The sequence below is a fragment of the Tupaia chinensis genome, unplaced genomic scaffold (genome assembly GCF_000334495.1).
Source record: "Tupaia chinensis unplaced genomic scaffold, TupChi_1.0 Scaffold145396_1, whole genome shotgun sequence".
NCBI classification, from domain to species: Eukaryota; Metazoa; Chordata; class Mammalia; order Scandentia; family Tupaiidae; genus Tupaia; species Tupaia belangeri.
The window spans coordinates 1,365,482-1,390,854 of record NW_006205257.1 but is presented as its reverse complement, the minus strand read 5'-3'; the positions used below and the strand labels follow the sequence as shown (position 1 = coordinate 1,390,854).

At 46.8% G+C, this 25,373-nt stretch overlaps 2 protein-coding genes across 3 annotated transcripts in view; one reads left to right on the top strand and one right to left on the bottom strand.

Moving 5' to 3' along the window:
• Positions 1-77: 77 nt before the first annotated feature.
• CEBPG (CCAAT enhancer binding protein gamma) lies at positions 78-8,038 on the top strand. Of its 2 annotated transcripts, none has more exons than XM_006167980.2 (2): positions 78-159; positions 7,189-8,038. In XM_006167980.2, exon 2 carries the CDS (start codon positions 7,290-7,292, stop codon positions 7,740-7,742), a length of 453 nt encoding a protein of 150 aa, XP_006168042.1. In that variant the 5' UTR covers positions 78-159; positions 7,189-7,289; the 3' UTR covers positions 7,743-8,038. The 2 variants fall into 2 exon arrangements, with proteins under 2 accessions (XP_006168042.1, XP_014439496.1); XM_014584010.2 differs by lacking the exon at positions 78-159 and adding an exon at positions 2,003-2,255.
• A 9,700-nt stretch (positions 8,039-17,738) lies between these two features.
• Positions 17,739-25,373, bottom strand: part of PEPD (peptidase D) — a 170,469-nt gene continuing 162,834 nt past the window's right edge. The window contains exons 13-15 of the mRNA XM_006167978.2: positions 21,924-22,108; positions 18,665-18,856; positions 17,739-18,249 (exon numbers count right to left, since the gene is read on the bottom strand). Of these exons, the coding sequence (XP_006168040.1) occupies positions 18,112-18,249; positions 18,665-18,856; positions 21,924-22,108 (515 nt within the window). The 3' untranslated portion in view covers positions 17,739-18,111. The remainder of the gene's footprint in view (positions 18,250-18,664; positions 18,857-21,923; positions 22,109-25,373) is intronic.

Below are 25,373 nucleotides of genomic sequence, written 5' to 3'. Positions count from 1 at the left end.
TGATGCAACCTGCCGGCAACACCCGGCAGGGGCGCTGAGCTCATCCTTGGCCGCGGGCCTGCGCCGCCGCGCCGCTCGCCGACCCCCGCGCTCTCCCTGGGCGCCCCTCGCTGCCAGCCGAGAGCTCCGCGGACGGCCGGGGACGGGGTGGAAGACGAGGTGTGCCCCCTCCGAAACCCAGCCCTCTGTGTGTGAAACGTGCAGTGTGACAAGCCGGGAGCGTATTGGCCCCTGGGGATGAAGGGTGTTACCCGCATAGAAGGTGGACCGTGTCTGACTTGAGCGTCAGCCCCTCTGAACGGCCGATCTGGGGTGGTCTGGCATTTTCTTCGGAAGTTAGAGAGTGATGAAAGTAGCCAGGGAAAGCAGCTGGTTTTTAAATACGTAACTTTACAGAAAGTATTTTGCTTTTTATGGAGCTTTTTTCATGCAGATGTGTGAATGTTCTGCTGTTCACTGTTAAACAGTTTCAGATGAACGCGCCACAACCACCAGTTAAATAGACAGAGAAGGTCAAAAAATGAAGCATTTTGTTAGTATGTGGGAGGGAATACAGTAAGGAAAGTATTAGAGACGTCTGTCTAGGTGGGAGGATGGAAGAGCCTTCTTGAGGGGAAGGATAGTCTGTCCTGAGTAAGCTTGTATGTTTCCATTCTTCAGAAGGTCTAAGGGTTTGATTTTCATCTTGTTTATACTGCTATCTGACATCTTAAAATGTGTCCGCTTTAGGAAGGTTTTAACGTTGGTGAGTTACGCAAAAATTGTTAGTCCTGTCTCTCAGTCTATGCCCAGTTGAATCCTTATTTGAGTAGATAGCCATTTGATGCAGACTTGGCTCCTGAAGAACATTTTGAAGTAAAATACTACTGTAATGGTTTGCTTTATGAAGAAGTTCTGCATCTAAAGGTTTTTTTTTTTTTTCTTCCATCACCTAAGTAGTATTAGGGATAAGCTGACTATAGTTGAGAGATTACTTCTAGAAAAACTGTAAACAAGGCTAAATAATTACAGGATGCCAGAGAGTTGGAGGATATTTCAGTTTCTTGATTCCTGCGTCTGGTGAGCACACTTGACTGGTTCAATTATTTTTAATACCTAGTTTAAAAAAAATAGGTGGAAACACACAGGAAGGTTCCACTTTCTGGTCCAGAGACCTCCCAGAGTCCTCCTACACATGCCTGCCAACGATCTGGGGCTGGCAGATGCCGCGGTGGACCTGGCAGATGCCAGGGTGGACCGTGGCATCAAGATGGTGTTGAGGGTGCTGTCTCTGTCTCAGTTTGTCTCTCAAAGAAGGGATAAATAAACTTTAAAAAAAGATGTAAACAAAATAGTTTTTTTTTTTTTTTTTTCCAGAATATCCTTTGAATTACCAAGAGTAATCATGACTGTCAACAAGGCTCTCTGGTCTTAGAGAGTTAGACCAGGAACATTCATACCTGGGGAATTAAACAGCACCTGCTGATCTCCCCCTCCTCCCCCCAAAGACAAATAGGGCCTCATGGGGCTGAATTTGGTTTTATGGTCTAACATCATCTCACCTGGTCACCATAAAGAGAAATATAGACAGCCACAATTCCAGGTTTATTTGTATTCTTGGAAGAGGTGCTTACATGGATTCTTATACCAGTAGATACACTGAGTATGAACTCCTAAAAGGAGGTTGTATATATTTACAATCAATAATATTTGTTTTGTATGTGTAGATCACATCAAAATTAGATTTGAAAAATGATATTAAAAACAAGCAGGGCAGGCCCCTGTGTGTAGGGATCTGGATCCCACAAGGCTGAATTCTGTCTCCAGCAGCTTGAAAAGCACGCTGGTTGTATGCACATAGTGTGTCCCTGATCTTGATGTGATGGAGAAATGGAGGAAAGGCATTGAGGTATAACCATGCCCCAGAATAGTGTTGCTTTCTCTCTCTCTCTCTCTCTCTCTCCCTCCCTCCCTCTCCCTCTCTCTGGTGAGTGCTGTGCCCTCTGGCAATTCAAAAAAATAAAGACAAACATACATTTTCTTCTCGTTGTCCAGTAGATCACTTAACTACTCCCTGAAGGGATGTGCCCATCTTCATCCCACATTAGATGGCTGGGCATGTGAAGATGAACAGAATCCTGCCTAGCTTAGTCTACAGGGAGACACACCGGAGAGCTGGAGCTGACAAGGAAACTGGGGGAACAGATTAGACAGAAACACAAGGAGAAAGCATGGACCTTTTCAAAGACTAGCGTTTCCATATTGAGGTGTGATGGGTAAGTGAGCAGGACTGAGAGTGGGTTAGGACCCTGGCTTTGATACTGCAGGCTAGAGCCATAGACAGATTGTTAGCTGGAGGGTGTGACATACTCAGGTTTGAGTGCTAGATTGCTCTGGAGGCAGTGGTTGGAGGGAACACTACTGCATCAGACTAGTACTCCTGAGAGATGATGTCATCCTGTGGTAATATCTGTAGTATTGGGATTTTTCTCTTTTTTTTTGTTTTTCTTTAGGTAAACTTGTCAGATCCCAATGAACAGGTTTGGGGCAGGGGAGAAATATTTATGAATATTTTAAAGTTTTGATTTTTCACTGAGGAAACTGAAAAATTATTTTGAAGGGCAAGGGGAGCAATGTCTGGTTCTAGGCGTGTGGGAGAAAAGTGACAGGAAAATTTTTGAGAGGTTTATTTTCACAAGTTTCACTTGAGAAAAATGTGATTTTTAAAAAACTCATTCTAACATTTCAAGCTTTCAGTGTGTTACTGATTTGAGTGAACATTATTTGAAACAAAAAATTTGATTTAAAAAACTGAGTGGGCCCCATAACTGAGTGGTTAAGAAACCAGATGCTACATGGCTAACCGTGGTTCATATATGGCACTGGTGTCTTGAAAAACACACTGTGTGCACGTACATGCAGATGTGTGTCCCAAATCCAGACAGGATGGAGAAATGGAGGGGAAGGGATTGGGGTACATGCCCCCTTGGGGATACTTTCTTTCTCAGTCTCTGTCTCTGGCGAGTACATGAGCCCTTTGGTAGTCAATAAAACACTTGTTACATACTTAGTCCCATATTCTTAAGATCCATTATTAATCGTCTTTTTTTTTTTTTTTTGAGAGGTTTTTGCTATAAGGGGTGCATGCGCTTGCCAGAAAGAGAGAAAGCGAGAAATCACCCCCTGGGGGGATGGCCATGCCGCAGTCCCTTCTCCTCCATTCTCCTCTTGGGATCTTGGGCACGCACGCACACACACACGGCGTGAGTTTAAGCCACTGGGTCCGGGACTCGAACCGCGGTCGACTATGTGGGAGTCCAGTGACATAGCCATTACACTAACTGCTGGTCCCAAGAATCTTTATAGTGACTCTCAAACTTTAGTGTTTCAGACTCATTTGGAGATGCCCTAAAAATAAGGGTGCTCAGCCCTGTCCCTGTAACCGCTGAGTCCAAGGTCAGGAGCATCCTGAGAATTGCATTTCTAAGACATTCCTAAATGAATATGATGCTGGTCCAGGGACTAAACTTTGAGAACTATTATGGCTCTTCAGCTCTCCTACTGCTTCCTTCTTCAATGACTCACATGCAAGGCACAGCACTGCTTCCTGGAGCCTGAACTTTGGAATTCTATTTGTTCATATAGGAGCCAGACTTCCTTAAGGGTCGAATATCCAGATTTTAAATAAACTTACTTTTTTTGCTCACTGTTGGTGCTCAGTAAATGTTTGTGGAAGCAAAAACTCCTCTAAGTGTTAATACCTTTTTCCGTGTAAAAACAATAATCTGTTTGAAGTTTTATCTTTTTTTTTTTTTAACCACTTAGCCCTGTAATTCCCTTTACCTGGTTAATTATCTCTCCAAGAGCTATTTTTTTGGCTTCTCTGGTTGAAAACCTTTAAAAATTGTATTTCTTAGAGTTATTTTTTTAATTTCTACGTTTCTCTTTCTTACATTTTTACCAGTTTGTAGATTCAATGAATACTCCCATTTTTCAAGCCAAAGGGCTCACTTTTCAATTCTTCATCTACCAGGTTCGACCTTGGCAAGGTATATCTTTGGGTATAGAAATAAGCATGAACATCACTAAATTTGGAGTCTGTAATGAATAAGTTTGTTTGTTTGTTTGTTTCATTCTTTTTGTATGTTTTTGCCGTAGGGTGCTTGTACTTACTGGGGAAGAATAAAGAGGGAAAATGAAAAATCACATTCCAGTGGGGCATGGCCACACAATCCCTTCTCAGAACTTGACCTTCTGGGAACCAGCAGTTAGCATAATGGCTATGTTGCTGGACTCCCACGTAGTCGACCGCGGTTCGCGTCCCGGACCCGATGGCTTAAAACTCACGCCGGGCGCGTGTGCGTGCCTGCCCAAGATCCCGAGAGGAGAATGGAGAAGGGATTGCGGTGTGACCATCCCCTCTGGGGGGTGATTTCTCGCTTTCTGTCTCTATGTCTGTCTGTCTGGCGAGCACATGCGCCCTATAGTAAAAATCTCTCCAAAAAAAAAAAGAACTTCGGCCTTCTCTGAATTTTGGGCATGTACGCACCACATGCACCCAGCTGTGGTGGGTTTCAAGCTGATAGGTCAGGGCTTGAACCACAGTTGGCCATGTGGGAGTTTAGCAGGTCAACCACCATGCAGTCTGCTGGCTCCCCCTCCCCTTTTTTTTAATTTGCCAGAGGGCACTTGTGCTTGCCAGAGAGAGAAAGAAAGTACCTCCCACAGAGAATAGTCACAATACAGTCTTTTCTTCATTTGTTCCCCTTTCTTTGGAATTTTGGGCACTCACACATGCGTACCTGGCATGTTTCTCAAGTCAAACAGTTGGCTGTGTGGGATCTGACTGCTTTACCCATACACCACAGGCTAGCCCTGAGAGTTTAGTGACTGAAATTCATGGTATAGTGTCAGAATTGGAAGGCATTGTACCATTCTACATCCCTCATTTTCAGGCGGGGAAATTTAAGTCCACAGAATGGAAGGAACATGCCTAAAGTGAAACCGGGCCAGTTGCCCTAGTTTTTGGTCTGTTCTCCTGAGCTTGGCAAAATTAACTGTAGAGAGTAGTTTTAAAGACTAAACATATAATTGGTATATGAAAAATAAGATGAATATGATCAAGATTGTTAAGACAGTTTCAGGACAGATGTTCAACAAGTTACTAAAAATGAATAAAACAGGGCCAGCTGGTAGCATGATGGCGAAGGCTCTGGATCCCACAAGGCCAACTCCTTGGTTTGAGTTGGAGGATAAGGGATTATGGGGTGGCTATCTGTCCTGGAGGGATCATTTAAAAAAGTAAGTAAAACAACTATATTCACTTTACATCAAATATTAATAAGCAATAGTGTTAGATAATGGTAAGGGTAACTCAAATTCTGAGCAGCCACTTTTTAACTGGAAGAAAAATTAGGCAACAATAAATTATCAAGGAAAATTGTGAAATGCCCATTACTGAAGATGGACTTGGAGTAGATACTCTGGGTTTAGAAAAAAGTTTCTGTTCTGCCTTAGTAGTGGAGTGAAATCAGAAGGCTCATTAGCACAAGGCTGCATGACTTTAAACAGTTGAAATTAATGATATATGGGCTTTTTCATTAAAAAAAAAGACCAATAAATAGTTTATACAGAAATGCCTGGGTGAAGGTTTAGGTGAAGCTACTGGTGTTTACTAAACTTTTCTTAATAACTAAGATGTACTTGTTTGAGGCTTTCATTTAATTATTGTGACTCCAGGTTTTTTCCCACTGATGTAGTTTTAGCAGATTTTTGAAAGGAGAACAGGAGAGCTATAGGTCTGTAACACTGCCGTCTAAATTTCCAAGAGCATACTGGCATCTTGGTGGACATAACACTCAGCTCAGTCAGTATGTCTTGACCTCAGGATAGGTATGCTTTAACATTTTATTTATTTATTTTTTAGTTTGCTACAGGGCACTTGTGCTCCCTAGAGAGAACCACAGAGGGAAAGAAAGAAAGCAGTCTCCCCTCCTCCCCATGGGAAAGGGTCATGCAGCAATCCCTTCTCCATTTCTTTCTCCTTTCAGAACTTTGGGCATGCATGCACATGCATGCACCTGGTGTGTTTTTTTAAGCCACCAAATCCAAGATTTGAACTGCTCAGTTGGCCATGTGGGATCCAGCCATCTTAACCTCCACTGGCTGGTCCATTTTTACAATTTGTCAGATGCTTGTAGGGGTGTGGCTGGATTCATAGTAATCCAGATATGACTGGTTTTTGAAACCGTGACTTCATTTCTACAAGCATGCTACAGTCATGGTTGAGAACTGGCATGTCCTCAGAACCATGCAGCAGTGGGAGGTGACTCCAGGCAGGGTAGTTGCCCAGCCCCTTTGGCAGCCCAAGTCTCAGTACTTAACACTTTTGTGGGTGAATCACTAGGGCTTGTGTCTTTCTGTGAGATTTCAGGTTGAGTGTGTTTAGATATTTTATAGTTACATAGAGAAGGGGAAGAAACAGTATGAGAAGCATAGTGGGGTAGGGGAGCACATTGGTGTCTCAGAGCTTCTAAGCCCAAGAAACTGAGCAAACTTCAGTAAACTACTATCATTTGAGGTCACTAACAGGTAAAAACAAGGGGGAAAAAAACCTACCTTTTCAAAATAGCCTATGAATATATGCTCTGGGAGAAAAGCCAAGTTAGTTGTGATGACTCACTCTCTGCTTCTTAGAATAAGGAACGTGCAGAGATCACAACATTGCTGGTGAATTTCAGAGACTGCCACTCTGCTCCAGCATTCTATTTTGATTTGAACCAATAATTTAAGCTTGCTCCTCTTTCGTGGCAGGTGTTCCTTCTACTGTAATTGAACTCACCTTTTCCATGTTTAACTCAAACATCTCAAATTTCTCCCTGGAAGATTGTCAGGCACTATTAGTTCATATGTGCTACCTAGTTAGTGGTATTTTTTGGTTTTCCTTCCAATTTTGATAACAATAACAGATGGGCAGTATCCTCAGGGACTCAGGTGGACTGAGTTTAGTCTTAATGGTGCTTCTGTACGAACTTAGCTTTTCTAAATTAAATGATTTTCACTTCCGAAACATTCAAATTGTTGGCAGTTCTGTAGACATCCTCAGCATAATCAGAATTAATGTTGGCATGCTGTTAGGTTGCATGCAAGTTTAATCTCAACTGATCCTGTCAATTCAAATATTTTAACACAAATTTTTTTTTTAACTAGGTACATGTGAAGATTTTTTTTTTTTGGCAGTTTAACGTGGAACCCATTGATCACCTTATCCTCATTTCTACCTGTTTTGTTTGACGAGTGAGCGTGCCCAAATGAGCAAGATATCACAGCAAAACAGTACTCCAGGAGTGAATGGAATAAGTGTTATTCATACTCAGGCACATGCAAGCGGCTTACAGCAAGTTCCTCAGCTGGTGCCTGCTGGCCCTGGGGGAGGAGGCAAAGCTGTGCCTCCAAGCAAGCAAAGCAAAAAGAGTTCGCCCATGGATCGAAATAGTGATGAGTATCGCCAGCGCAGAGAGAGGAACAACATGGCTGTGAAAAAGAGCCGGTTGAAAAGTAAGCAGAAAGCACAGGATACACTGCAAAGAGTGAATCAGCTCAAGGAAGAGAATGAACGGTTGGAAGCAAAAATAAAATTGCTGACTAAGGAATTGAGTGTACTGAAAGACTTGTTTCTTGAGCATGCACACAACCTTGCAGACAACGTGCAACCCATTAGCACTGAAAATACAACAACAAATTCTGATAATGCAGGACAGTAGACCTCATTCTTTCCAGACTTCCCACGTTGTGGCTTGAACGTTACAGGTGTGACCACCTATACCACTCATATCAATGGCTGAATGTTGTCTTGTTCCATTTTTTAGAGATCCATTGGAGGTTATTTTCTAGGATCAGCACTGAAGAGTTGAGCTAAACATGTTAGTAATGTAATTAGAATATCTGGTTTTAAATGATATGGGTTTTTGTGGGGATCAAAAGAGTAACATTTTTAAGTTACAGTTTAAACAAGAATCCTGAACCTTGACGTTCTTAATAAATTCTGACTTCCCTAGAATTGCTTCTTTTTTAGATTGACTAAAGGAATGAGAAACTGGCTGGGCATGCAGGAGGTTCTTGGTTTTAATGAATATGGTTAATTGGAGTAAAACGTTGAATGCTATCTATAATATGTTAATCAATTCGAGACTTCGTTCTAAATTGTGAATTATAAGTTCTTACAAAGGCTGCTACAGAAACCAATGACTGTAATTTGGAGGACTTCATGTATAATTTAAATTTTGCTAAAGAATCCCTGTTACATCATAAAAGTAACGTGCAGCCAATTGACAACATTTGGGAAGTGGGTAGGTTTAAAAAAAATAGTAAAACTTACTAGAACTATACTTTTGGGATACCATTGGGTTATTGGGTTGGTTTTATTTAGTGTCCTTAAAAAAAAAATCAGTGGCTTAGAGAAACTGTGTATCCAAATTTTGAATTTTGCAGATGTAAGTAAATAATTTTTTTTTTTTAAATTTGCCATAGGGTGTGTGCTCGCCAGAGAGATTAGAGAGAAAGTAAGAAAGTACCTCCCCCCCCAAGGGAATGGCCACGTTGCAGTCCATTCTCTATTCTTCTGTTGGGATTTTGTGTGCACACACACACAATGTGCCCGGTGTGCTTCCCAAGCCGCTGTGTCTGAGACTTGAACCACATGTGGGGATCCAGCCACCTTAACCACCATACCACCAGCTGGCCCTAAAGTCTGCATTTTTTGGATACCATTTTGATAGCCAAAGTAGTAAACCAAATGTCTTAGCAATTTGATATTACAGGCTGTATTTTAGGATTTGGAATATTAAGCCAACAGGTAGTTTCTCCTGTGTTCAAAATAATTGCCATGGGGGCCATGATTTTTAAAGACAAAAATTTCTCATAAAGGATTAATTTAGTATGTGATCTTAATCAAATGGTTATTAGAAAAATGTATCAACTCCATGCCATCTCCCAAGAAAACTTGAAAGTGTGATGTTTTAACCTTTAATTTATTTCATTTAAATACACTTTTTTATATTTTTGTGGTATATCTTTTTCTAGTTAGTGTGTTATCCTCCCAGACTTTATGTACCACTGCTTGTTTATTCACTTGTATGCTTTTATGTCCCATAAATTATTTTTAGAAAGAAAATGCTGATAAAACTCAGGATATTGACATTTTGTTTAGTGGCAATCACTAAAATAATTCTAGAGTCTGGTTATGTCAATGTTGGTAGTTTAGACTTTTTGTCAATTCTTTTTCTTTTCTTTTTTTAAGCACAATTCTAGCTCAGATTTGTTGGCTTTTGTATGTTTTTGTGCCTGTGCTGGTGAGACTGAGTCACATCTAATTAAAAAATTCATGTTATCAGGCTTCACATGTGAACCTGGTCCTTCTTGGCCACCTTGCTGTTTTATACTAGGACTTGGGATAATGTGACCAGAACGTAACTCCAATCGGACCTTTGGGTTTGCAGAATGCTGATTGTGCTGTTCTTTTAGGCAGGAGAAGATAAGTTAGCACCCTGCAACTCAGCAGAGCCTTGAGGCTCTTCTGAATGTAAGACAGGGGCCCGTATTCTATGAGATACTGTCCTGAGAGGGTATTAACTCCCTATAGCGTCAGGAAACAGGGTAGGGATTTTCTGTTTAAGTCCAGCAACAGTTGACTTTGATTGGAGTATTGATCTGCTATAAAGGTTGAATAACTGACTAGAACATATCCACAGAATTTTTTTTCTTGAAGAGCTGATGTTACATAATTAACTTAATTGGAGATGCAGTTGGGTCACTGGATTCTTTAAGCACCTGTAATAGGTGTTAAAGACATTTTAATCTCTCTTTTTAAATTTGCTATAGGGTGTGTGCCCTCACCAGAGAGAGAAAAAGAAAGCAAGCATTCCCCCAGGGGGAGTGGCCACACCACAATCCCTTTTTCATTCTTTTCTTGGGATTTTAGGCACACACACACACACACACACACACACACACACACACGCGTGCGCCTGGTGTGTTTTTCAAGCCACCAGGTCCTAGACTCAAACCACAATTGGTCACTTGGGATCTGGCCACCTTAACCACCAGTCTACTGGCTGCCCCTTAATATCTTATTAATTAATTTAGTAAATAAAGTAAGTTACTTAAGCCAGTGAACTGGTAGTTATCTTTCAGAAATAGTTAACCTTATGGAATTTAGGATTAACAGGTCTATCAATTGACTTAACTATCTTGATAAAACTTTAGGGAAATCATTCAATGTTTGAAATCAGAACAGCAGGTAAGAGCTTTTGGAAAAATTGATTCAAGCTTTCCTTTTACCTATGCAAATAAAAACTTTAGCACAAGCAAGCAATTATGCACAGAACCAAAATACTATCCATTGTTTTGTCTGTCTTAGTGAAGTGGTTGGAATGCATTTTTAGCTTGATAGGTTTATCAGCATAATATTGAGAGAAACCAGGTATGGGGAATGAATAAGTTTAGAGCTTTGGGAATTGTAAAGTGATATTTGTAACTTTTGTTTTTGTGTATTATCTCTGAACCATTAGGGTTTGGTCTGCCTTAGTGGACAGATCTATTGGTATAGGAATTAGGCTTTAGTGTAAATTTCTAGCTGCATCTGAGTCTCCTTGGTTGGGTGCTTTCTGACTGCTTTTGGCTACACATGCTGAGATCAAAGCAGCCCAGTTACTGGTAGGCCAGTTCAGATAACTTTGGACATTCTTACTAAGAAGTAGGAAGATTTTAATAGCACATGACCAGATTTTTGAAATTCAGGTCATGTGTGTGAGAATCTCATATTTACACAAAAAAGTAGAAGTATGTACAATTTACTATTTGATATTAAAAGAATGAGAATTAACAGTTCTTATAATGTTTCTTAATCCCCATTAGAGGGCTTGGAACATAAGTACCTGAACAACCCATGTAGCACTCAGAGTGCTTTTTGATGCCTTAGAAATAGGGAAAAAATTTTTTTTATTTGACAAGAATCTAGGAAGGAAAATGTCCATTCTACAGTTGTTATATCTGTCTCTCAGGAAAAAAGTACTAACTTCTTTTTGTTCCTGGCTTCTCTTAGTTTGTGAGATTACTCTATTTTTTTAAATATAATTTTATTTCTTTCAATAAATTTAAAATAAAACTTTGGAACAATGACTGTATTGCATTGTGCATTTCTTTATATTAGATACCAAAAGCAGTTCAAATGTTAAGCAGCTGAAGAGCAGACAGCACCTTGGTGTCTTTCCTGTTCCCAGGCTGAAGCCCAGGAAGAGGGAGTTGGGGGACAAGCAGGGGTGCTTTTGTCCAAGTCTAGACTTTCCCGATTTCCTTTAGTAGAGAAATAGTCTTCTCTGACCATGGAATGCATCTTTAGTTACAGTTTTGTCACTTATCTACTAGACTAGGGAAAGCAGTAAGTGGGTTCTTGCTTAATCACCCAGTGTCTTGGTGTATGATTTCCATTTACGGAGTAGTGGGAGATTCTTAGCATTTGAGTTAGATGGTTAAGAATGTTAAGTATTCCCCATAACAGTTTTATAGTATGTACATCATCTTCATTCATATGATGCCATAGCATGTCTATAGAGATGGATTTGCCAAAATCATAAATATCATGAGCCCAAGAAGCTGACTTGAATTGTTTCAAGGGAAGATTCCAGTTAGATAGTTTTCTGCTATCATCTTCCAGTTATTTTTATATCTTAGGAAATAAGCTATTGTAATGAAAATTGTAATGCAATAATATGGGTGGTATTGTCCCGTTTCATTTTTCTGAATTAGTTGTGATTTAAAATCCAGTAATTTGTCGTGGGGAATTTTATAGAGAGATTAATGCTTTGTGAAGGTGCCAGGTCGTTTTAAATAAAAGTACTTTTAGACCTATTGCTCTTTCACTGCCTGTATCTGGAGTTCACATGCATTTTTTAAAAAGAATTATTTATTTATTCATTCATTTATTTTAATTTGACCAGAGAAAGACACACAGAAGGAAAATGAGAAAGCAAGCCACCAGGTCCGGGACTCAAACCATGGTTGACCATGTGGGAGTGTCTAGTGCCTTAACCACCGTGCCACCTGCTGGCCCCTCACATGCATTTTACATGCACTCAAAGGAGAATACCAATCCCTAGATATTCTTTTACTGCAACATTTTGACTCTTCGTAGAGTTCTAGGCCTGAAAGTTAAGCAGTGACAGCTAGAGAAATTGGAGTTGTAGACCTGGACTTGAGAAAGAATGAAATTGTCAGTGAGGTGGTCATGTGTTAAATTGTTTGCCGTCCAAACACCAAGTCTTGCCACTCTTTGAAGCAGCTGTTAGAGCCAGATGCTTTCCCACATCAGCACCTTTTAGTTCAGCCTTTTTTTTTTTTTTTGGAGAGGTTTCTGCTATAGGGTGTGTGCACTCGCCAGAGACAGACAGACAGAGACAGAGACAGAAAGCAAGAAATCACCCCCCAGGGGGATGGCCACACTGCAATCCCTTCTCCATTCTCCTCTTGGGATCTTGGGCATGCATGCACACGCACTTGGTGTGAGTTTAAACCACTGGGTTCAGGACTCAAACCACGGTCAACTACATGGGAGTCCAGTGCCTTAGCCACCACGCCACCTGACTGTTCAGCCTCCTAAATGTATCTCTTGAACCTATCAGCTTTACCTTCCCAGCCCTGCCCTGTGCAGTGCCATCCTCCTCTCTTGCTGGAATTTGGTGATTGGCTCTTTTTAAGAATTATTTAATTTTACTTATTATTATTGCTATTCTTAAGTTTGTTATATGGCATGTGTGCTCACCAGAGAGAGATAATGAGAAATCAAGCTGCCTGGTTGAGACTCGAATTGTCAGCCATGTGGGAGTCCAGTGCCCCAACCACCATTAGCCTTCCTGGACAGCAGAGCCATTGCTAGTTCTCTGGAACCATTTTGTTGGTCCCCACTGTGCCTAGAGTGAGACCCAATCCCCTTGTGATATGACTCCACTGTGTCTTGCAGCTAAATTTGCCTATATTCCCCTTCCTGAATTGCTTTGGTCCCAGGACTTTGCTGAGCTTTCTTTTGACTCCTTCCCAGGGTAGCTCCTTGTGTCTGGAATGCAGCTTCTCCTCTTTACTGATAGCCTTTCTTGTCTTAGCCCTCTGGTTCTCTGCACAACGTTAACCCTGTTATTTTCCTGAGCACTTTTCAATCTTTCTGTCTCTCTGTCTCTCTCTGTCTGTCTGGCAAGCGCACGCGCCCTATAGCAAAAACCTCTTAAAAAAAAGAAAAAGAAAAAAAAAGAATTATTGAACTTTATTTATTTTATTTATTTATTTTAATTTGACCAGAGAGGGACAGAATGAGAGGGAAAGTGAGGAAGCAAGCTGCTGAATCCAGGACTCAAACCGTGCTCTTAACCACCACACCACCCACCAGCCCCCATATTTGTTTCTTTCAATATATCTCTTTGAGTGAATATTTACTTTAAAATTAAACAGATTCTTTATTACTATACTATAAATAGATACTCCAAATAAACAAAATACCTACCTCAACTAGTTGAAGAAATTGGTATTAAAAAATCATAGTGGGGCCAGCAGGTGGCATGGTGGTTAAGGTACTAAACTCCTACATGACTAACCATAGTTCACGTTCCAAGCTTGATGGTTTAAAAATCACGCTGGGTATGTGTGCACCCATGTTCAAAATCCCAAGAGGACTTCCAGTTATTTTTATATCTTAGGAAATAAGCTATTGTAATGAAAATTGTAATGCAATAATATGGGTGGTATTGTCCCGTTTCATTTTTCTGAATTAGTTGTGATTTAAAATCCAGTAATTTGTCGTGGGGAATTTTATAGAGAGATTAATGCTTTGTGAAGGTGCCAGGTCGTTTTAAATAAAAGTACTTTTAGACCTATTGCTCTTTCACTGCCTGTATCTGGAGTTCACATGCATTTTTTAAAAAGAATTATTTATTTATTCATTCATTTATTTTAATTTGACCAGAGAAAGACACACAGAAGGAAAATGAGAAAGCAAGCCACCAGGTCCGGGACTCAAACCATGGTTGACCATGTGGGAGTGTCTAGTGCCTTAACCACCGTGCCACCTGCTGGCCCCTCACATGCATTTTACATGCACTCAAAGGAGAATACCAATCCCTAGATATTCTTTTACTGCAACATTTTGACTCTTCGTAGAGTTCTAGGCCTGAAAGTTAAGCAGTGACAGCTAGAGAAATTGGAGTTGTAGACCTGGACTTGAGAAAGAATGAAATTGTCAGTGAGGTGGTCATGTGTTAAATTGTTTGCCGTCCAAACACCAAGTCTTGCCACTCTTTGAAGCAGCTGTTAGAGCCAGATGCTTTCCCACATCAGCACCTTTTAGTTCAGCCTTTTTTTTTTTTTTTGGAGAGGTTTCTGCTATAGGGTGTGTGCACTCGCCAGAGACAGACAGACAGAGACAGAGACAGAAAGCAAGAAATCACCCCCCAGGGGGATGGCCACACTGCAATCCCTTCTCCATTCTCCTCTTGGGATCTTGGGCATGCATGCACACGCACTTGGTGTGAGTTTAAACCCCTGGGTTCAGGACTCAAACCACGGTCAACTACATGGGAGTCCAGTGCCTTAGCCACCACGCCACCTGACTGTTCAGCCTCCTAAATGTATCTCTTGAACCTATCAGCTTTACCTTCCCAGCCCTGCCCTGTGCAGTGCCATCCTCCTCTCTTGCTGGAATTTGGTGATTGGCTCTTTTTAAGAATTATTTAATTTTACTTATTATTATTGCTATTCTTAAGTTTGTTATATGGCATGTGTGCTCACCAGAGAGAGATAATGAGAAATCAAGCTGCCTGGTTGAGACTCGAATTGTCAGCCATGTGGGAGTCCAGTGCCCCAACCACCATTAGCCTTCCTGGACAGCAGAGCCATTGCTAGTTCTCTGGAACCATTTTGTTGGTCCCCACTGTGCCTAGAGTGAGACCCAATCCCCTTGTGATATGACTCCACTGTGTCTTGCAGCTAAATTTGCCTATATTCCCCTTCCTGAATTGCTTTGGTCCCAGGACTTTGCTGAGCTTTCTTTTGACTCCTTCCCAGGGTAGCTCCTTGTGTCTGGAATGCAGCTTCTCCTCTTTACTGATAGCCTTTCTTGTCTTAGCCCTCTGGTTCTCTGCACAACGTTAACCCTGTTATTTTCCTGAGCACTTTTCAATGTTCAAGGACAATGTCTTTGTGCATGTTTAAGAAGCCTTCGTTAGCAGATCACAGACTGAGAGCAGGGATCATGTTTTTCTACTGCACTGGCACAGGGCAGATTCTCGATTATTGGATGAATATCTAGACAGTCCACAGCTCTGAGAAACTTTTAGTGCTACAGCGTTCTGGGAAAGCCTAATGCATTTCTGAAACTACTCATTTCTGCAGAGGTTGGGGGGAGATCTCAAGTTGGTACGTCTTCAGAAATGAAGTCGAATAGGTAGATACTAGCCATCCACACCTTTGAAGAATGCCCTGTGATCTGATCCAGGGCAAATGAGTTATCTATGTTCCTAGTGTCCTTCTTAGGCAAAAAGTGTTTAGTTACTGAGATTGCTTGTTCTTTTTCACCCCTTTGCTTGACAATCAGAAAATGTTTATGTGGAAGGGGATATCTGAAGGGAAGGAAGGAGAAAAATGTGTGATATATTTAGCTACATTTCTTTTTTTATGATCATTGCCATAGGGCACATACGCTTGCTCTGTGCCTGCTGGAGAGAGACATTCTTAGGATTTTGGGAATGCACACACTCATGCACATGTACCCAGTGTGATTTTTCAAAATGCCAGGCCCAAGATTCAAACCATCATTCATTTGGGAATCCAGCACCTTCTCTACCACGTCACCTGCTGGTCCTAGCCGAGTTTCTTAATTAGCAAAACTAAACTGTTCTTTTAACATTTCAACCTAACTTTGGTCCTGTCCCAGAAGTGGGAGAAATTGAAATCCTACAACTGGAACATGACTGTCAGGCACGACAGGAAGAAAAATGCTTGGCGAATGCTTCACCTGACGCAGTCATCACATCACACAAACTGCTCAGTGTCACCAGTGGATGGCTTAGGGGATACCTGTTTGAGTAGAAAACCTTAAAGATGTTAAAAATCTAAGAAGCAAATAAAAGAATTGGCTTTTATTACAACCACCGCCACATAAGCACTTTGTGTGTACTAGTGTACAAAAATCGGTTTATACTGTGGTGACTTCTTTAAACCTCTACCTTGAGCTTTAGAGTTTTATACCCCATCATGGTTTCATTTCTGACTTGCCCTTCACCTTGGCTCAGAAACTTCCAGATGAGAGCACTGTGAGGAGACAGACCTAGAATGATGTGAAGAATTCCAGAAGCAGATCCAGGGTTGGGGCAGTTGTGGGGACTGTGGGGAAACTGGACAGGCAAAGGAGAGGACTTGTATTCTGCCACGGGCAGGAACCAGGCACTGCTCTGCCCTGAAGGCTTATGCTTAGGGAACACCAGTGGTGTCCACAAATAGGGGAGGAATAAGCTCATTCTCCTATGCCATGGTGGCAGTCTCTGATAGATGCTAGTTTTACTAGTAGGCTCCCCTGTGAAAAGTTCAGGCCGAGGGATCGCTGCAAGACTCACATTCTAAATATTGGGTGGTTAGGAAAAGTCATGGCACATTTTTGCATAGAAAAATACGTCATGACTTTCCCAATGACCTAATAGCTGCACCTCAAGTGCTGTCACTCTCCCCCTTCAGAAGTCTAGCTTTGCAGCAGTAACTGTATCCGATGCTTATATGTCATCAGTTTGCCTTTTCACCTGTGCCAAAGGCACAGTGCATGGTATCCACCAACCTCCCTGAGTGCCCAGGACCTTTCACATGTTGGCTCCCCTCATCCCAAACCCCCGGCTATGTTCATAGTGATAGGATAGAGCCTGGCACCAAGCTCTACTGCCATGTTGCCCAAGAGTAGTTCTCAAATTTGTGCATCAGGAGCCTCTAGGGCAGGGGTCCTGAACCCTGAGTACTGGTCCATGGCTTATTAGGAACCGGGCTGCACAGCAGGAGGTGAGCAGAGCAAGTGAAGCTTCATCTGTGTTTACAGCCACTCCCCCTTGCTCATGTTGCCACCTCACCTGAGCGGGCATACTGTTGGAGCAGTGGTAGCATTAGATTCTCATAGGAGTTCCCAGATGGGACCATTTAGTTTCAAGAAAACCAGCTCAGGGCTCCAAGTAATCCTTCACTATGGTGAGCTGTTAAATTATGCCATTATATATTATAATAAAGTACACAATAAATGTACTTGAATCATCCTAAACACCCCCCCCCAAATCTATGGAAAAACTAACAAAACTGGTCCCTGATGCCAAAAAGGTTGGGGACCACTGTTCTAGGGGGTCCTTGTTAAATATTCAAATGCCTGGGTGTCGCCCCTGGAGATTCTAATTCAGGAGGCTTAAGAGTGGGCCCTGGGATTGGCGGACCAAGTGTCCAGTGGTTCTGATACGTGTTAGGTTTGGGAAACCTTGCAGCAAGTGGCAGGGTGCCTCCAAAGCCCAGCAGAGTACCTGGGTGACCTGGCCAGACGTAAAAGCAGAGGTTGGAGGGCCTGTGCCATCACCCCTGTTTTCCTGAGAACTGACTGGAGGCTGACCCTAGGTGAGCCATCTTTACAGAGTCCACAGGTACCCATGTGCTTGTCTACAGAGGAATAAAGGACAAGGAGCTGTTCACAAAGAGCCTTTTCTAAAAACTTTTTATTGCAAATTCTATTCTGCATATTGATTTTTGAAAGAAAACACTGGAAGGCACTTTTCCTGAGAAAAAGTATATAGATGACATATTTTAGTTGCTACTAAATAGGATTATTTTCAATCAGCAAGTTAAGTCACTGCCATTTAAGTGACATACATAACAGAGTAAAGGTGTGATCTTGCAGAAAGTTAATAAAGAATTTTTCCCCTCCAGGAAACAACACTATCTGGTATGATCAGCTGTTGATTCCAGGATCTGATTTCTGAGCAGAGCTTGCAGTGGAGGAGCAAGAGAGGTTGCCAATTGTGAAGAGAGGCTGCAAGGCCAGGCCCCCAGTCCTGCTGGGCATCCTGGCTGGCTCTACTTTGGGGCAGAGAAGGGGGTAAAGGCTTTGTCACTGCCTGCCATGCATGCTTCAATCTCCTCCACGGTACGGGGCACACAGGTCAATAGCTCCATGCCACTGTTGGTCACCACGACGTCCTCCTCAATGCGGACCTGGGTCAGACCAACAACACTTACCATTACTGAGCTGGCCTCTGTACTAGGCTAGAGGCTGGCCCCACATCACCACTGAGTGGGAGAAGCTTCCTGGAATGGAAGGGGCTGGTCTCAAAGCCACTGTGGATGACCACCTAGAGGAAGGCTCCTTCCAGGTGGCCATCAGCTTGTGTCACTTGCTCACCCTATTCTTACCAGGTAAATGGGAGGCCTGGAATAAATGGGTTTTATAGACTCTCTTGAGGGGTGAGGCACCTATCTGGTGCTAGCTCACAAGAAAAGGGGGGCCCATCCCTTCTCATGTGAAGAAGTCAAGACTCATTCCTCCCACCAGGGCCCCTACTCTGGGACAAAGGCAACAGAGCTGCAGTGGACATTTTGGGCGCAAGATGTGGGGCCCATGGGTACTCACCCCACCAAAACTGCGAAAGCGCTGCAGGACCTCCTGGTTAAAGAAGCAGGCGCGGGCTGGGTCCGCCAGGGCCTCATCCAGGAGGTGGTCAATGAAGTAGATGCCTGGCTCCACAGTCAGCACCATGCCAGGTTCCAGGTGCCGTGCTGTGCGCAAGCTCCGCAGACCGGGCTCATCAATGCGTTCCACACCCTGTGGGGACAAGAGAGATGAGGCCGTAACTCCAGCACTGGTCACTGGTGCTGCTGCCTCATGGGAGACAGTGGGCATATGAGGGCTGGCCCCGGCCTTGTAGAGTAACGGGAGTCTCCAGCCCAGAATCATTTCTGTTGTGCCGGGCATGGGCACTTTTGGTGAGACCCATGTACCCCCAGATTTTGAGTGGCCCTAGACCCTCACTATCCTCAGAACCACCTTCAGGTGTCCTGTGGACACCCAGGGCAAATTGCCAGGGAGGCCAAGGGGGCTGGCTGGGTGTCTACTCTCACCCAGGCCTCTCCTGGCCAGGAGAATGGTAGAAGCCAAACCAGCGAAGCCAAAAAAGCTCTTAAGGAGAGTGGCATGATCTCCTGAGCCGTTGCTTTCCTTCCAGGCAGCTCAAGTGGAAACTGGCCCCAGAAGTGCTGGTCCTCCCGTAGGCTAGGTCCCCTAGTTTTCCAAGTGACTGTCAAGGAAGGACAGGTGCTGTCATCAGGACGGCCTTCTCGCTGCAGTAGTGGCCCGGATATGTGCAAATGCACTCGTATCTGTGTGTGCATGGCTTATGGCTTAGGGAGCACTCTGGTCCTACAGCTGACCCTTGGAAACGGCCCCCAGGCCTGGAGGAGGAATGAGCAATAGTGGCAGCTGCTGCCTGCCAAGGCCCCATGCCTGCCACCCCACCTCTGCATCCCCAGCGCATACTCGGCCTGGGCCTAGTCACTCATCCAGCATAGCTGATGGGGCAGCGGCCTGGGGCACATGCAGAAGAGACCCTGCTTCCCCGAGGGCGACACCCATCTGGTCTGTTCGGAGCCTCGGAGAGTGGGCAGCCAGCAAGCTTTATGCTCAGGATCTGAGCTGCCTGCCCAGCTGCTGGAGACAGAGCTGTCACTTCTGACTGTTTGGGGGCCAAGGACATCAGACTTCAATTAGTGGTTCACATAAGGTAACCAGAAACAGGCTGGCTTAGCCTCCACAGCTGGGTACAGGGAAGGCTGTGACTGAATCCCCAAGGGCAGTGCGGCCACCCTGACCTGCTGTGAGCAGGCCAAGACGGAGGTGATGAAGAGACATAAAGGCAGCATGACCCTCTGGGGCATGCTCCGGGCACAGATGCCTGGCGGTGTGGTCTTTGGACTCTCTCTGGGGACTTTTCCTGGAGACTAGGCAGGAGGAGAGCAGGGTATCCTATCCTGGCAGGCAGAGCCCCCCTCGAAACATTATTCCTATGCTCAGATGGAAGGTGTTTGGGGGTGGGCAGGGCTGGTCTTCTGTCCAGAAGTCGCTTCTCAGAGCTGGGGGTTCTAGGGTCTGTGCTGCAAGATTTTCCTGCTCCTGCCACCTCCTTCCTTTCATTCGTGCCACACCCTAAGTGCCTGTCTCCTCTCCCCACAGCTGGGGAAGGCAGCGACCTGACAAAGCTGTGTCTTTCTTCCACTTACAGGCCCGTGCCGAGCTGCTCCATCGGGGTACAGGAGGAGGCAGGTTTGCTGAAGCATGGAAACGTGCCCCCACCCCCCCCAGCCAGTTATAGAACCAGTACTGAGACTGGGGGTGGAGAGGACTGGAAGGGACCAGGGTGGGGGTGGGGTGTGTGTAGAGGACATGCCTGCCCCAACCCACCACCTATTACCCCTTCAGAGTGTTAGTTCTCAGGGTCTGCCCTGTGGGGCCCTCCAGGAACAGGGCACAGGTCGGGCCACCTGGGAGGCCAGCCAAAAGCCAAAGCACGACCAAGGGAAGGAGGCAGGCTGGGCCGAGTGGATGGCATGCCCCTGACAGGGACAGCACAAGCCTCAGGCTCACTGGCCCAGGGACTGTAGTCCTGCTGGGGTTGGGGTGGGGTCTGCCCAGGCCGAGGGCTCAATGGCCTCAACTTGTCCTGGGATCCGAGCAGAGACCCAGATGTGTCTGTAGGCCTGAAATAAAACAAATGACTTTTATAGGAAAAGCCATATTTTTTGCCCAGTGTTTATCTGTCAGAAGAATAGACTCCGAGCACAAAGGACTTCTTACTGGAAAAGATGAAAACAGTTTGCTGCCAATTTTCTCTGGTGGAAAAAAAGTGCTTTGGCGACTAATGAATAACGAACCTCAGCGAACAATGTCTGGAAGGCCCTGCTCTTGGCTCCTTGCACACAATGGGATGGATAGGAATTAGGAAATTAAAACTGATTTTGTTTCTCCAAATTTAACTGTTTACACTTGAGGGAAAAAAATTGAATAATAATGCTTCTCTTGAGCAATTTTTCCCCCCAAAAAAGGGTTCTTAGTGCTTTCAAAATACCCCGCAGCCAAGAGGCCAAGCCTGGTCTCGGCTAGCCCAGGGCACACATGGATTGCACAATCACCCCCTGTGCCCTGGGCACCAGGCCAGGCACGGGACGGGCTCCCCCCACTGCTGGGGCCCAGAAAGGCTGCAGCACCTGCCTGCCAGGGACTCCTGAGGCCCTCCAGCGTCCTCTGGGTGGTCCTCAGAGGGTTGGTGAGAGGAGGGGGTGGGACACCTTGTCTAGAAACACCCTCATAAGCCTCCTTCCCCTGCTGAGGGTCTGAGAGTGCCTGGGGCGGAGGAGGCTGCTGGGTCACAGGTGTGCTGCTCAGGGGCCCGGGGCAGAGGGCCCACAGGCCCACAGCAAAGGGTCTGCTGTGGGGCGAGTGAGGGTCCAGGTGAGTCACTGCCATCTCAACACCAGAGGCGGGAGGACATGAAGGGTGCAGTACAGTTCTGTGAGACCCAGCTGTGGCCCACAGGGGGACCCTGTGCACTGCACACTGGCCTCCTTCCACTCTTCTAGGCAGACTTTATCCAGCTCCCAGCCTAGGGCCCAGTGTGCAGGCCCCCACCTCTACACCTGGGTCCTGTGGAGGCAACCACTGAAGCACGCTCGCAGGCCTGCCCCTGCCCTGATCAGAGCCTTGGCAGGTGGCGTGCTGAGACCCTGATTCCTTCCCTCCCACCTCTGTGTACCAGAGGGAGCGTCACCCTGGACTGAAGCAAGCCGAGCTCAGTGACAGCCCACAGGCAGTCCCCTCTGGCCTATGTGTCCGCACTGACCTCAGGGTAACCTCCCACGTCGTGCACGTCGATGCCCAGGAAGTGGCCGAGTCCGTGAGGCATGAACACGGCTCCCAGGTGGGCCTGGACCATGGCGTCTACGCTGCCCTGCAGGATGCCGATGCGGGCCAGCTCCTCCAGGTGGATGCGATCAGCCAGGCGATGCATGTCAGGCCACCAGACACCTATGGCTCAGAGGAGGGCTGTGGTGAGCCAGGGCTGTGCAGGGCCTGGTGCCACAGCAAGGCTGCCCCACCTGGCTCTCCATTTGTCCTCAGGGCTCAGCTCCTGACACGACAGCCAGGGGCCAGCCCAGGTCTATTCTCTAGCCCATGCCAGGTCACCTCTGAGCAGTGTGTACTCCTGGGGCCTGGGGAGCCCAGCAAGACCCGGGGCATCGGGATGAGAAAAGCATGTCTCCCCAGTAGTGGTTGTGAGGCGGCCTCAGTGGGCCCTAGGCCCAAGGCTCAGGCCCAAATGCTGCTTCAGAGCTTCTGTCCTAGCTTTTCCTCTTGTGCAAGAGGGACATCCCTGCATGTCTCTGAATGGGGCTGAACCACTCTTGGAACTGCCTCAGGGAGCAAAGGTTTCCGGGGTGAAGGTGCAGCTGGCACAGCCTCATGGCGGGCTGGCAGGGGTCTGTGGCCCCGCCTGCTGCTAACAGCACCATCTCCATGGCAGCCAGTCCAATCAGCCCAGCTCTGCCCCATGCTTTTGGGGCAAAGGTCACTATGGATAGCCTCCTAAGCACAGAGCTTTGGGGGCCACGCAGGCTCTAGGCTCAGGGGTGTGAACCCAGAGCCAGTCCTCAGCCCACCTGGGAAGGTGACACTTAGGGGTTGCAACACAGGACACCTAGAGACAGCTACTTTGGTGAGCTCGGCCGGCACTGGGCGTGCCACGCCACGGGCCCTGAGGAACTCTGTTTCGGCCTCTCTCAAGGGGATCGAGCCCCTTCTCCAGACTCAGCCTGAGTCCCAGACAAGGACCCTCGGTCCAGGAAGTGAGGAAGCCTGACCATATGAGGGCTGATTCAGGCAGGCCTGTGCTGGCCAAGACTGGTGGCCCTAGGACACTGGGGGCCAGGCGGGGAGGGTGAAGGCCCTGATCACTGTGGTTGATGCTCTGGCACCATCCGGGCATGTTCAGCCCCATGGAACAGGGCAGCCTTAACTCCCAAGGGCATTCCAGCAAGTCAGCCAGAAGCTGCCCTCTACGTTGCCCATCCCTGAGGACTGTGGCCGCAGGAGTGGAGCATGGGGGCTTCTGCATCCTGAGGAGCCTGCAGGCCTGAGCCGCTGAGGGCTGGGCCATGAGACTCAGGGCTCAGAACCTCTGTGGCTGGCAGAGGGCAGACAAGGGGCTCAGAGTGAATGGGCAGAGCCCACCTTAGGACACAGGCCGTCACCCCTCAGGCACTCACTGGGCTGCAGTTCCCTGTGTTGGGGCTCCTTTTGCCAGAGATGGATGCCCCGCAGTTGGGCAGGGCTTTGAGCAGCAGTGGGGTTGTAACCCGGCCAGTTGAGATAGGGAGACCCTGCTCAGAACCCAGCTCCCGACAGCAGCCCTGTCTATATCTGTCACAGCCTGTGAGGCACTGAGGTGGGGGCCGTCCTGGGGTCTGGAGTCTGGCTATGACACAACATGGGGGTGGAGCCCAGGCATCCTTGAGGCACTTCCTGTTGCTACGGCTGGTGTCTGGAGCAGTTCTAGACACACGTGACACTTTGGTTGACCCAGTGCGCACCCCTGAGGGTAGAGGTGGGGTGAGGCTTCTCCCTGAGAGTCTGGCCTTCCAGAAAAAGAGACCAGGTCTCTAGAATGCTGTTGTCCCTGGGCAAGCTCCCATTCCTCCATGAGCCTTCGCCAAAGAGCTTCCTAGGCCAGTCCTAGAAGGCTGGCCAGTATCTAGTACTGTTGGGGGTCTCGAGGGCCGCATCCCCAAACAGTAGCAGTAGCCACTATTCAGCTATCACTATGACCAGGCAGACCCTGGTTTCAGCACTTGACGTGTGCTGCCCTGCCCTTCTTGGGAAGAACCAAGCCATGAGGCCAGGATAAGCCCACCCACCCAACTTTTCCTTCCCCCAGCACCCTCCAGAGGCCAAGCACACCGCGGTCAGGCCACGTGAGACCCCCTGCTGCTGCCTGTGCCCGTCCTTGGCCTGTGACCCCCAGCTTGGGGGCTCAGCATAGAAGATGCTGCCTCTCTGGAGAAGCCTTTCCCGCTCACTGCCCTGGCGATTTTCCCCCTTGCCCCGTTCAGCTCCTAGACAAATCTGCTCCCTCGCTTTTCATGTCTCCCCACCAGAATGGCAGACACCCCTGGGCCTGGTCTAGGAGGAGTGCTTGGCTTCACGGTGACTGCCCCACTTGGAGTCTCCCCTCCATTGCCCTGAAAACAGCACTGCCAACGCGGCTCCCACTGTCAGCCTGGCACATGGGGCTGAGACAGGGCCTCCTGTGCGTGGCTGCTGTCCTACTCCCGACTCGATTCGTTTCTCTTGGAAGGGGGCCTTTGCTGGTCACCAGAAGGGAGCCCCAGGAAATACAGCCTGCCTTCAAACCCAGCTACTAGTGGGGCTGCGTTCTTGGCCAGCCTCAGCAGAGGGTGGGAATCAGGTATAAATCATGCTCCATGGTGGCCCCTCGTTGGGGCTGGCCAGGCGCCCGCCCGGACATGAGGGCCCAGGCGGCCCCCACGGCGCCTCTCGTCTTCTTTGCCTATGCACCCTCGGGGAAGGCCTTGCACACAGCTCTCTTGGCCCGGAGTGGGGTTTCTGCCTGTGTGTGGTTAGGGTTGTGACAGTGATTAAACCTCCAGCAACTTGGCCCCAGCGTCTGGCACGGATGGTGGTTACAACACCCTTGGCCTGGGCGGGCCCCTGAAGTGTGTGAAGGTTACTGTTCTCGGGCCGGGCAAAAGTAGTGGGCCTCCTTGCCAGCCTGGGATGGGCCTGTGGCGGGCGGGGCCCAGCCCTGACTCCCAGGCTCCTCCTACCTCTGTGACCCATAGGCCCTCAGAGTGCACTGGTCTGAGCCAGAAGGTATCCCAGCCCCGAGGCTGCCTGTCCCAGGGACACTACACCGAAAAGCGCACCTCAGAAAGGGTGCCAGGTGCCTGCATGCCTCCCACCGCCAGCAAGCACCAAATCCTGTCCTGGCTTCTCTGACCCAGCTCTTGAACCCAGCCCCACCTCTCCTGGAGTCCTGCCCAGATCCCTCTCCTCCACTGTGTCCCGCGTGCCATGGCCATCTCTTTAGAACACGGGGTGGCGGGGGCCCTTCCTGGCAGGGCATGCAGGGTAGGTTCCTCAAGCTCCCCCTGACACTCCTGAGAGGGGTGGCCAGACTGAGGCCAATGGTCCTGGTGTGTCCCATGCTTCTCATATGCTATTCCTTTTGCTGGGACCACCCCTTACAGGCCCCTTTTCTGAGACTCATTCCCAT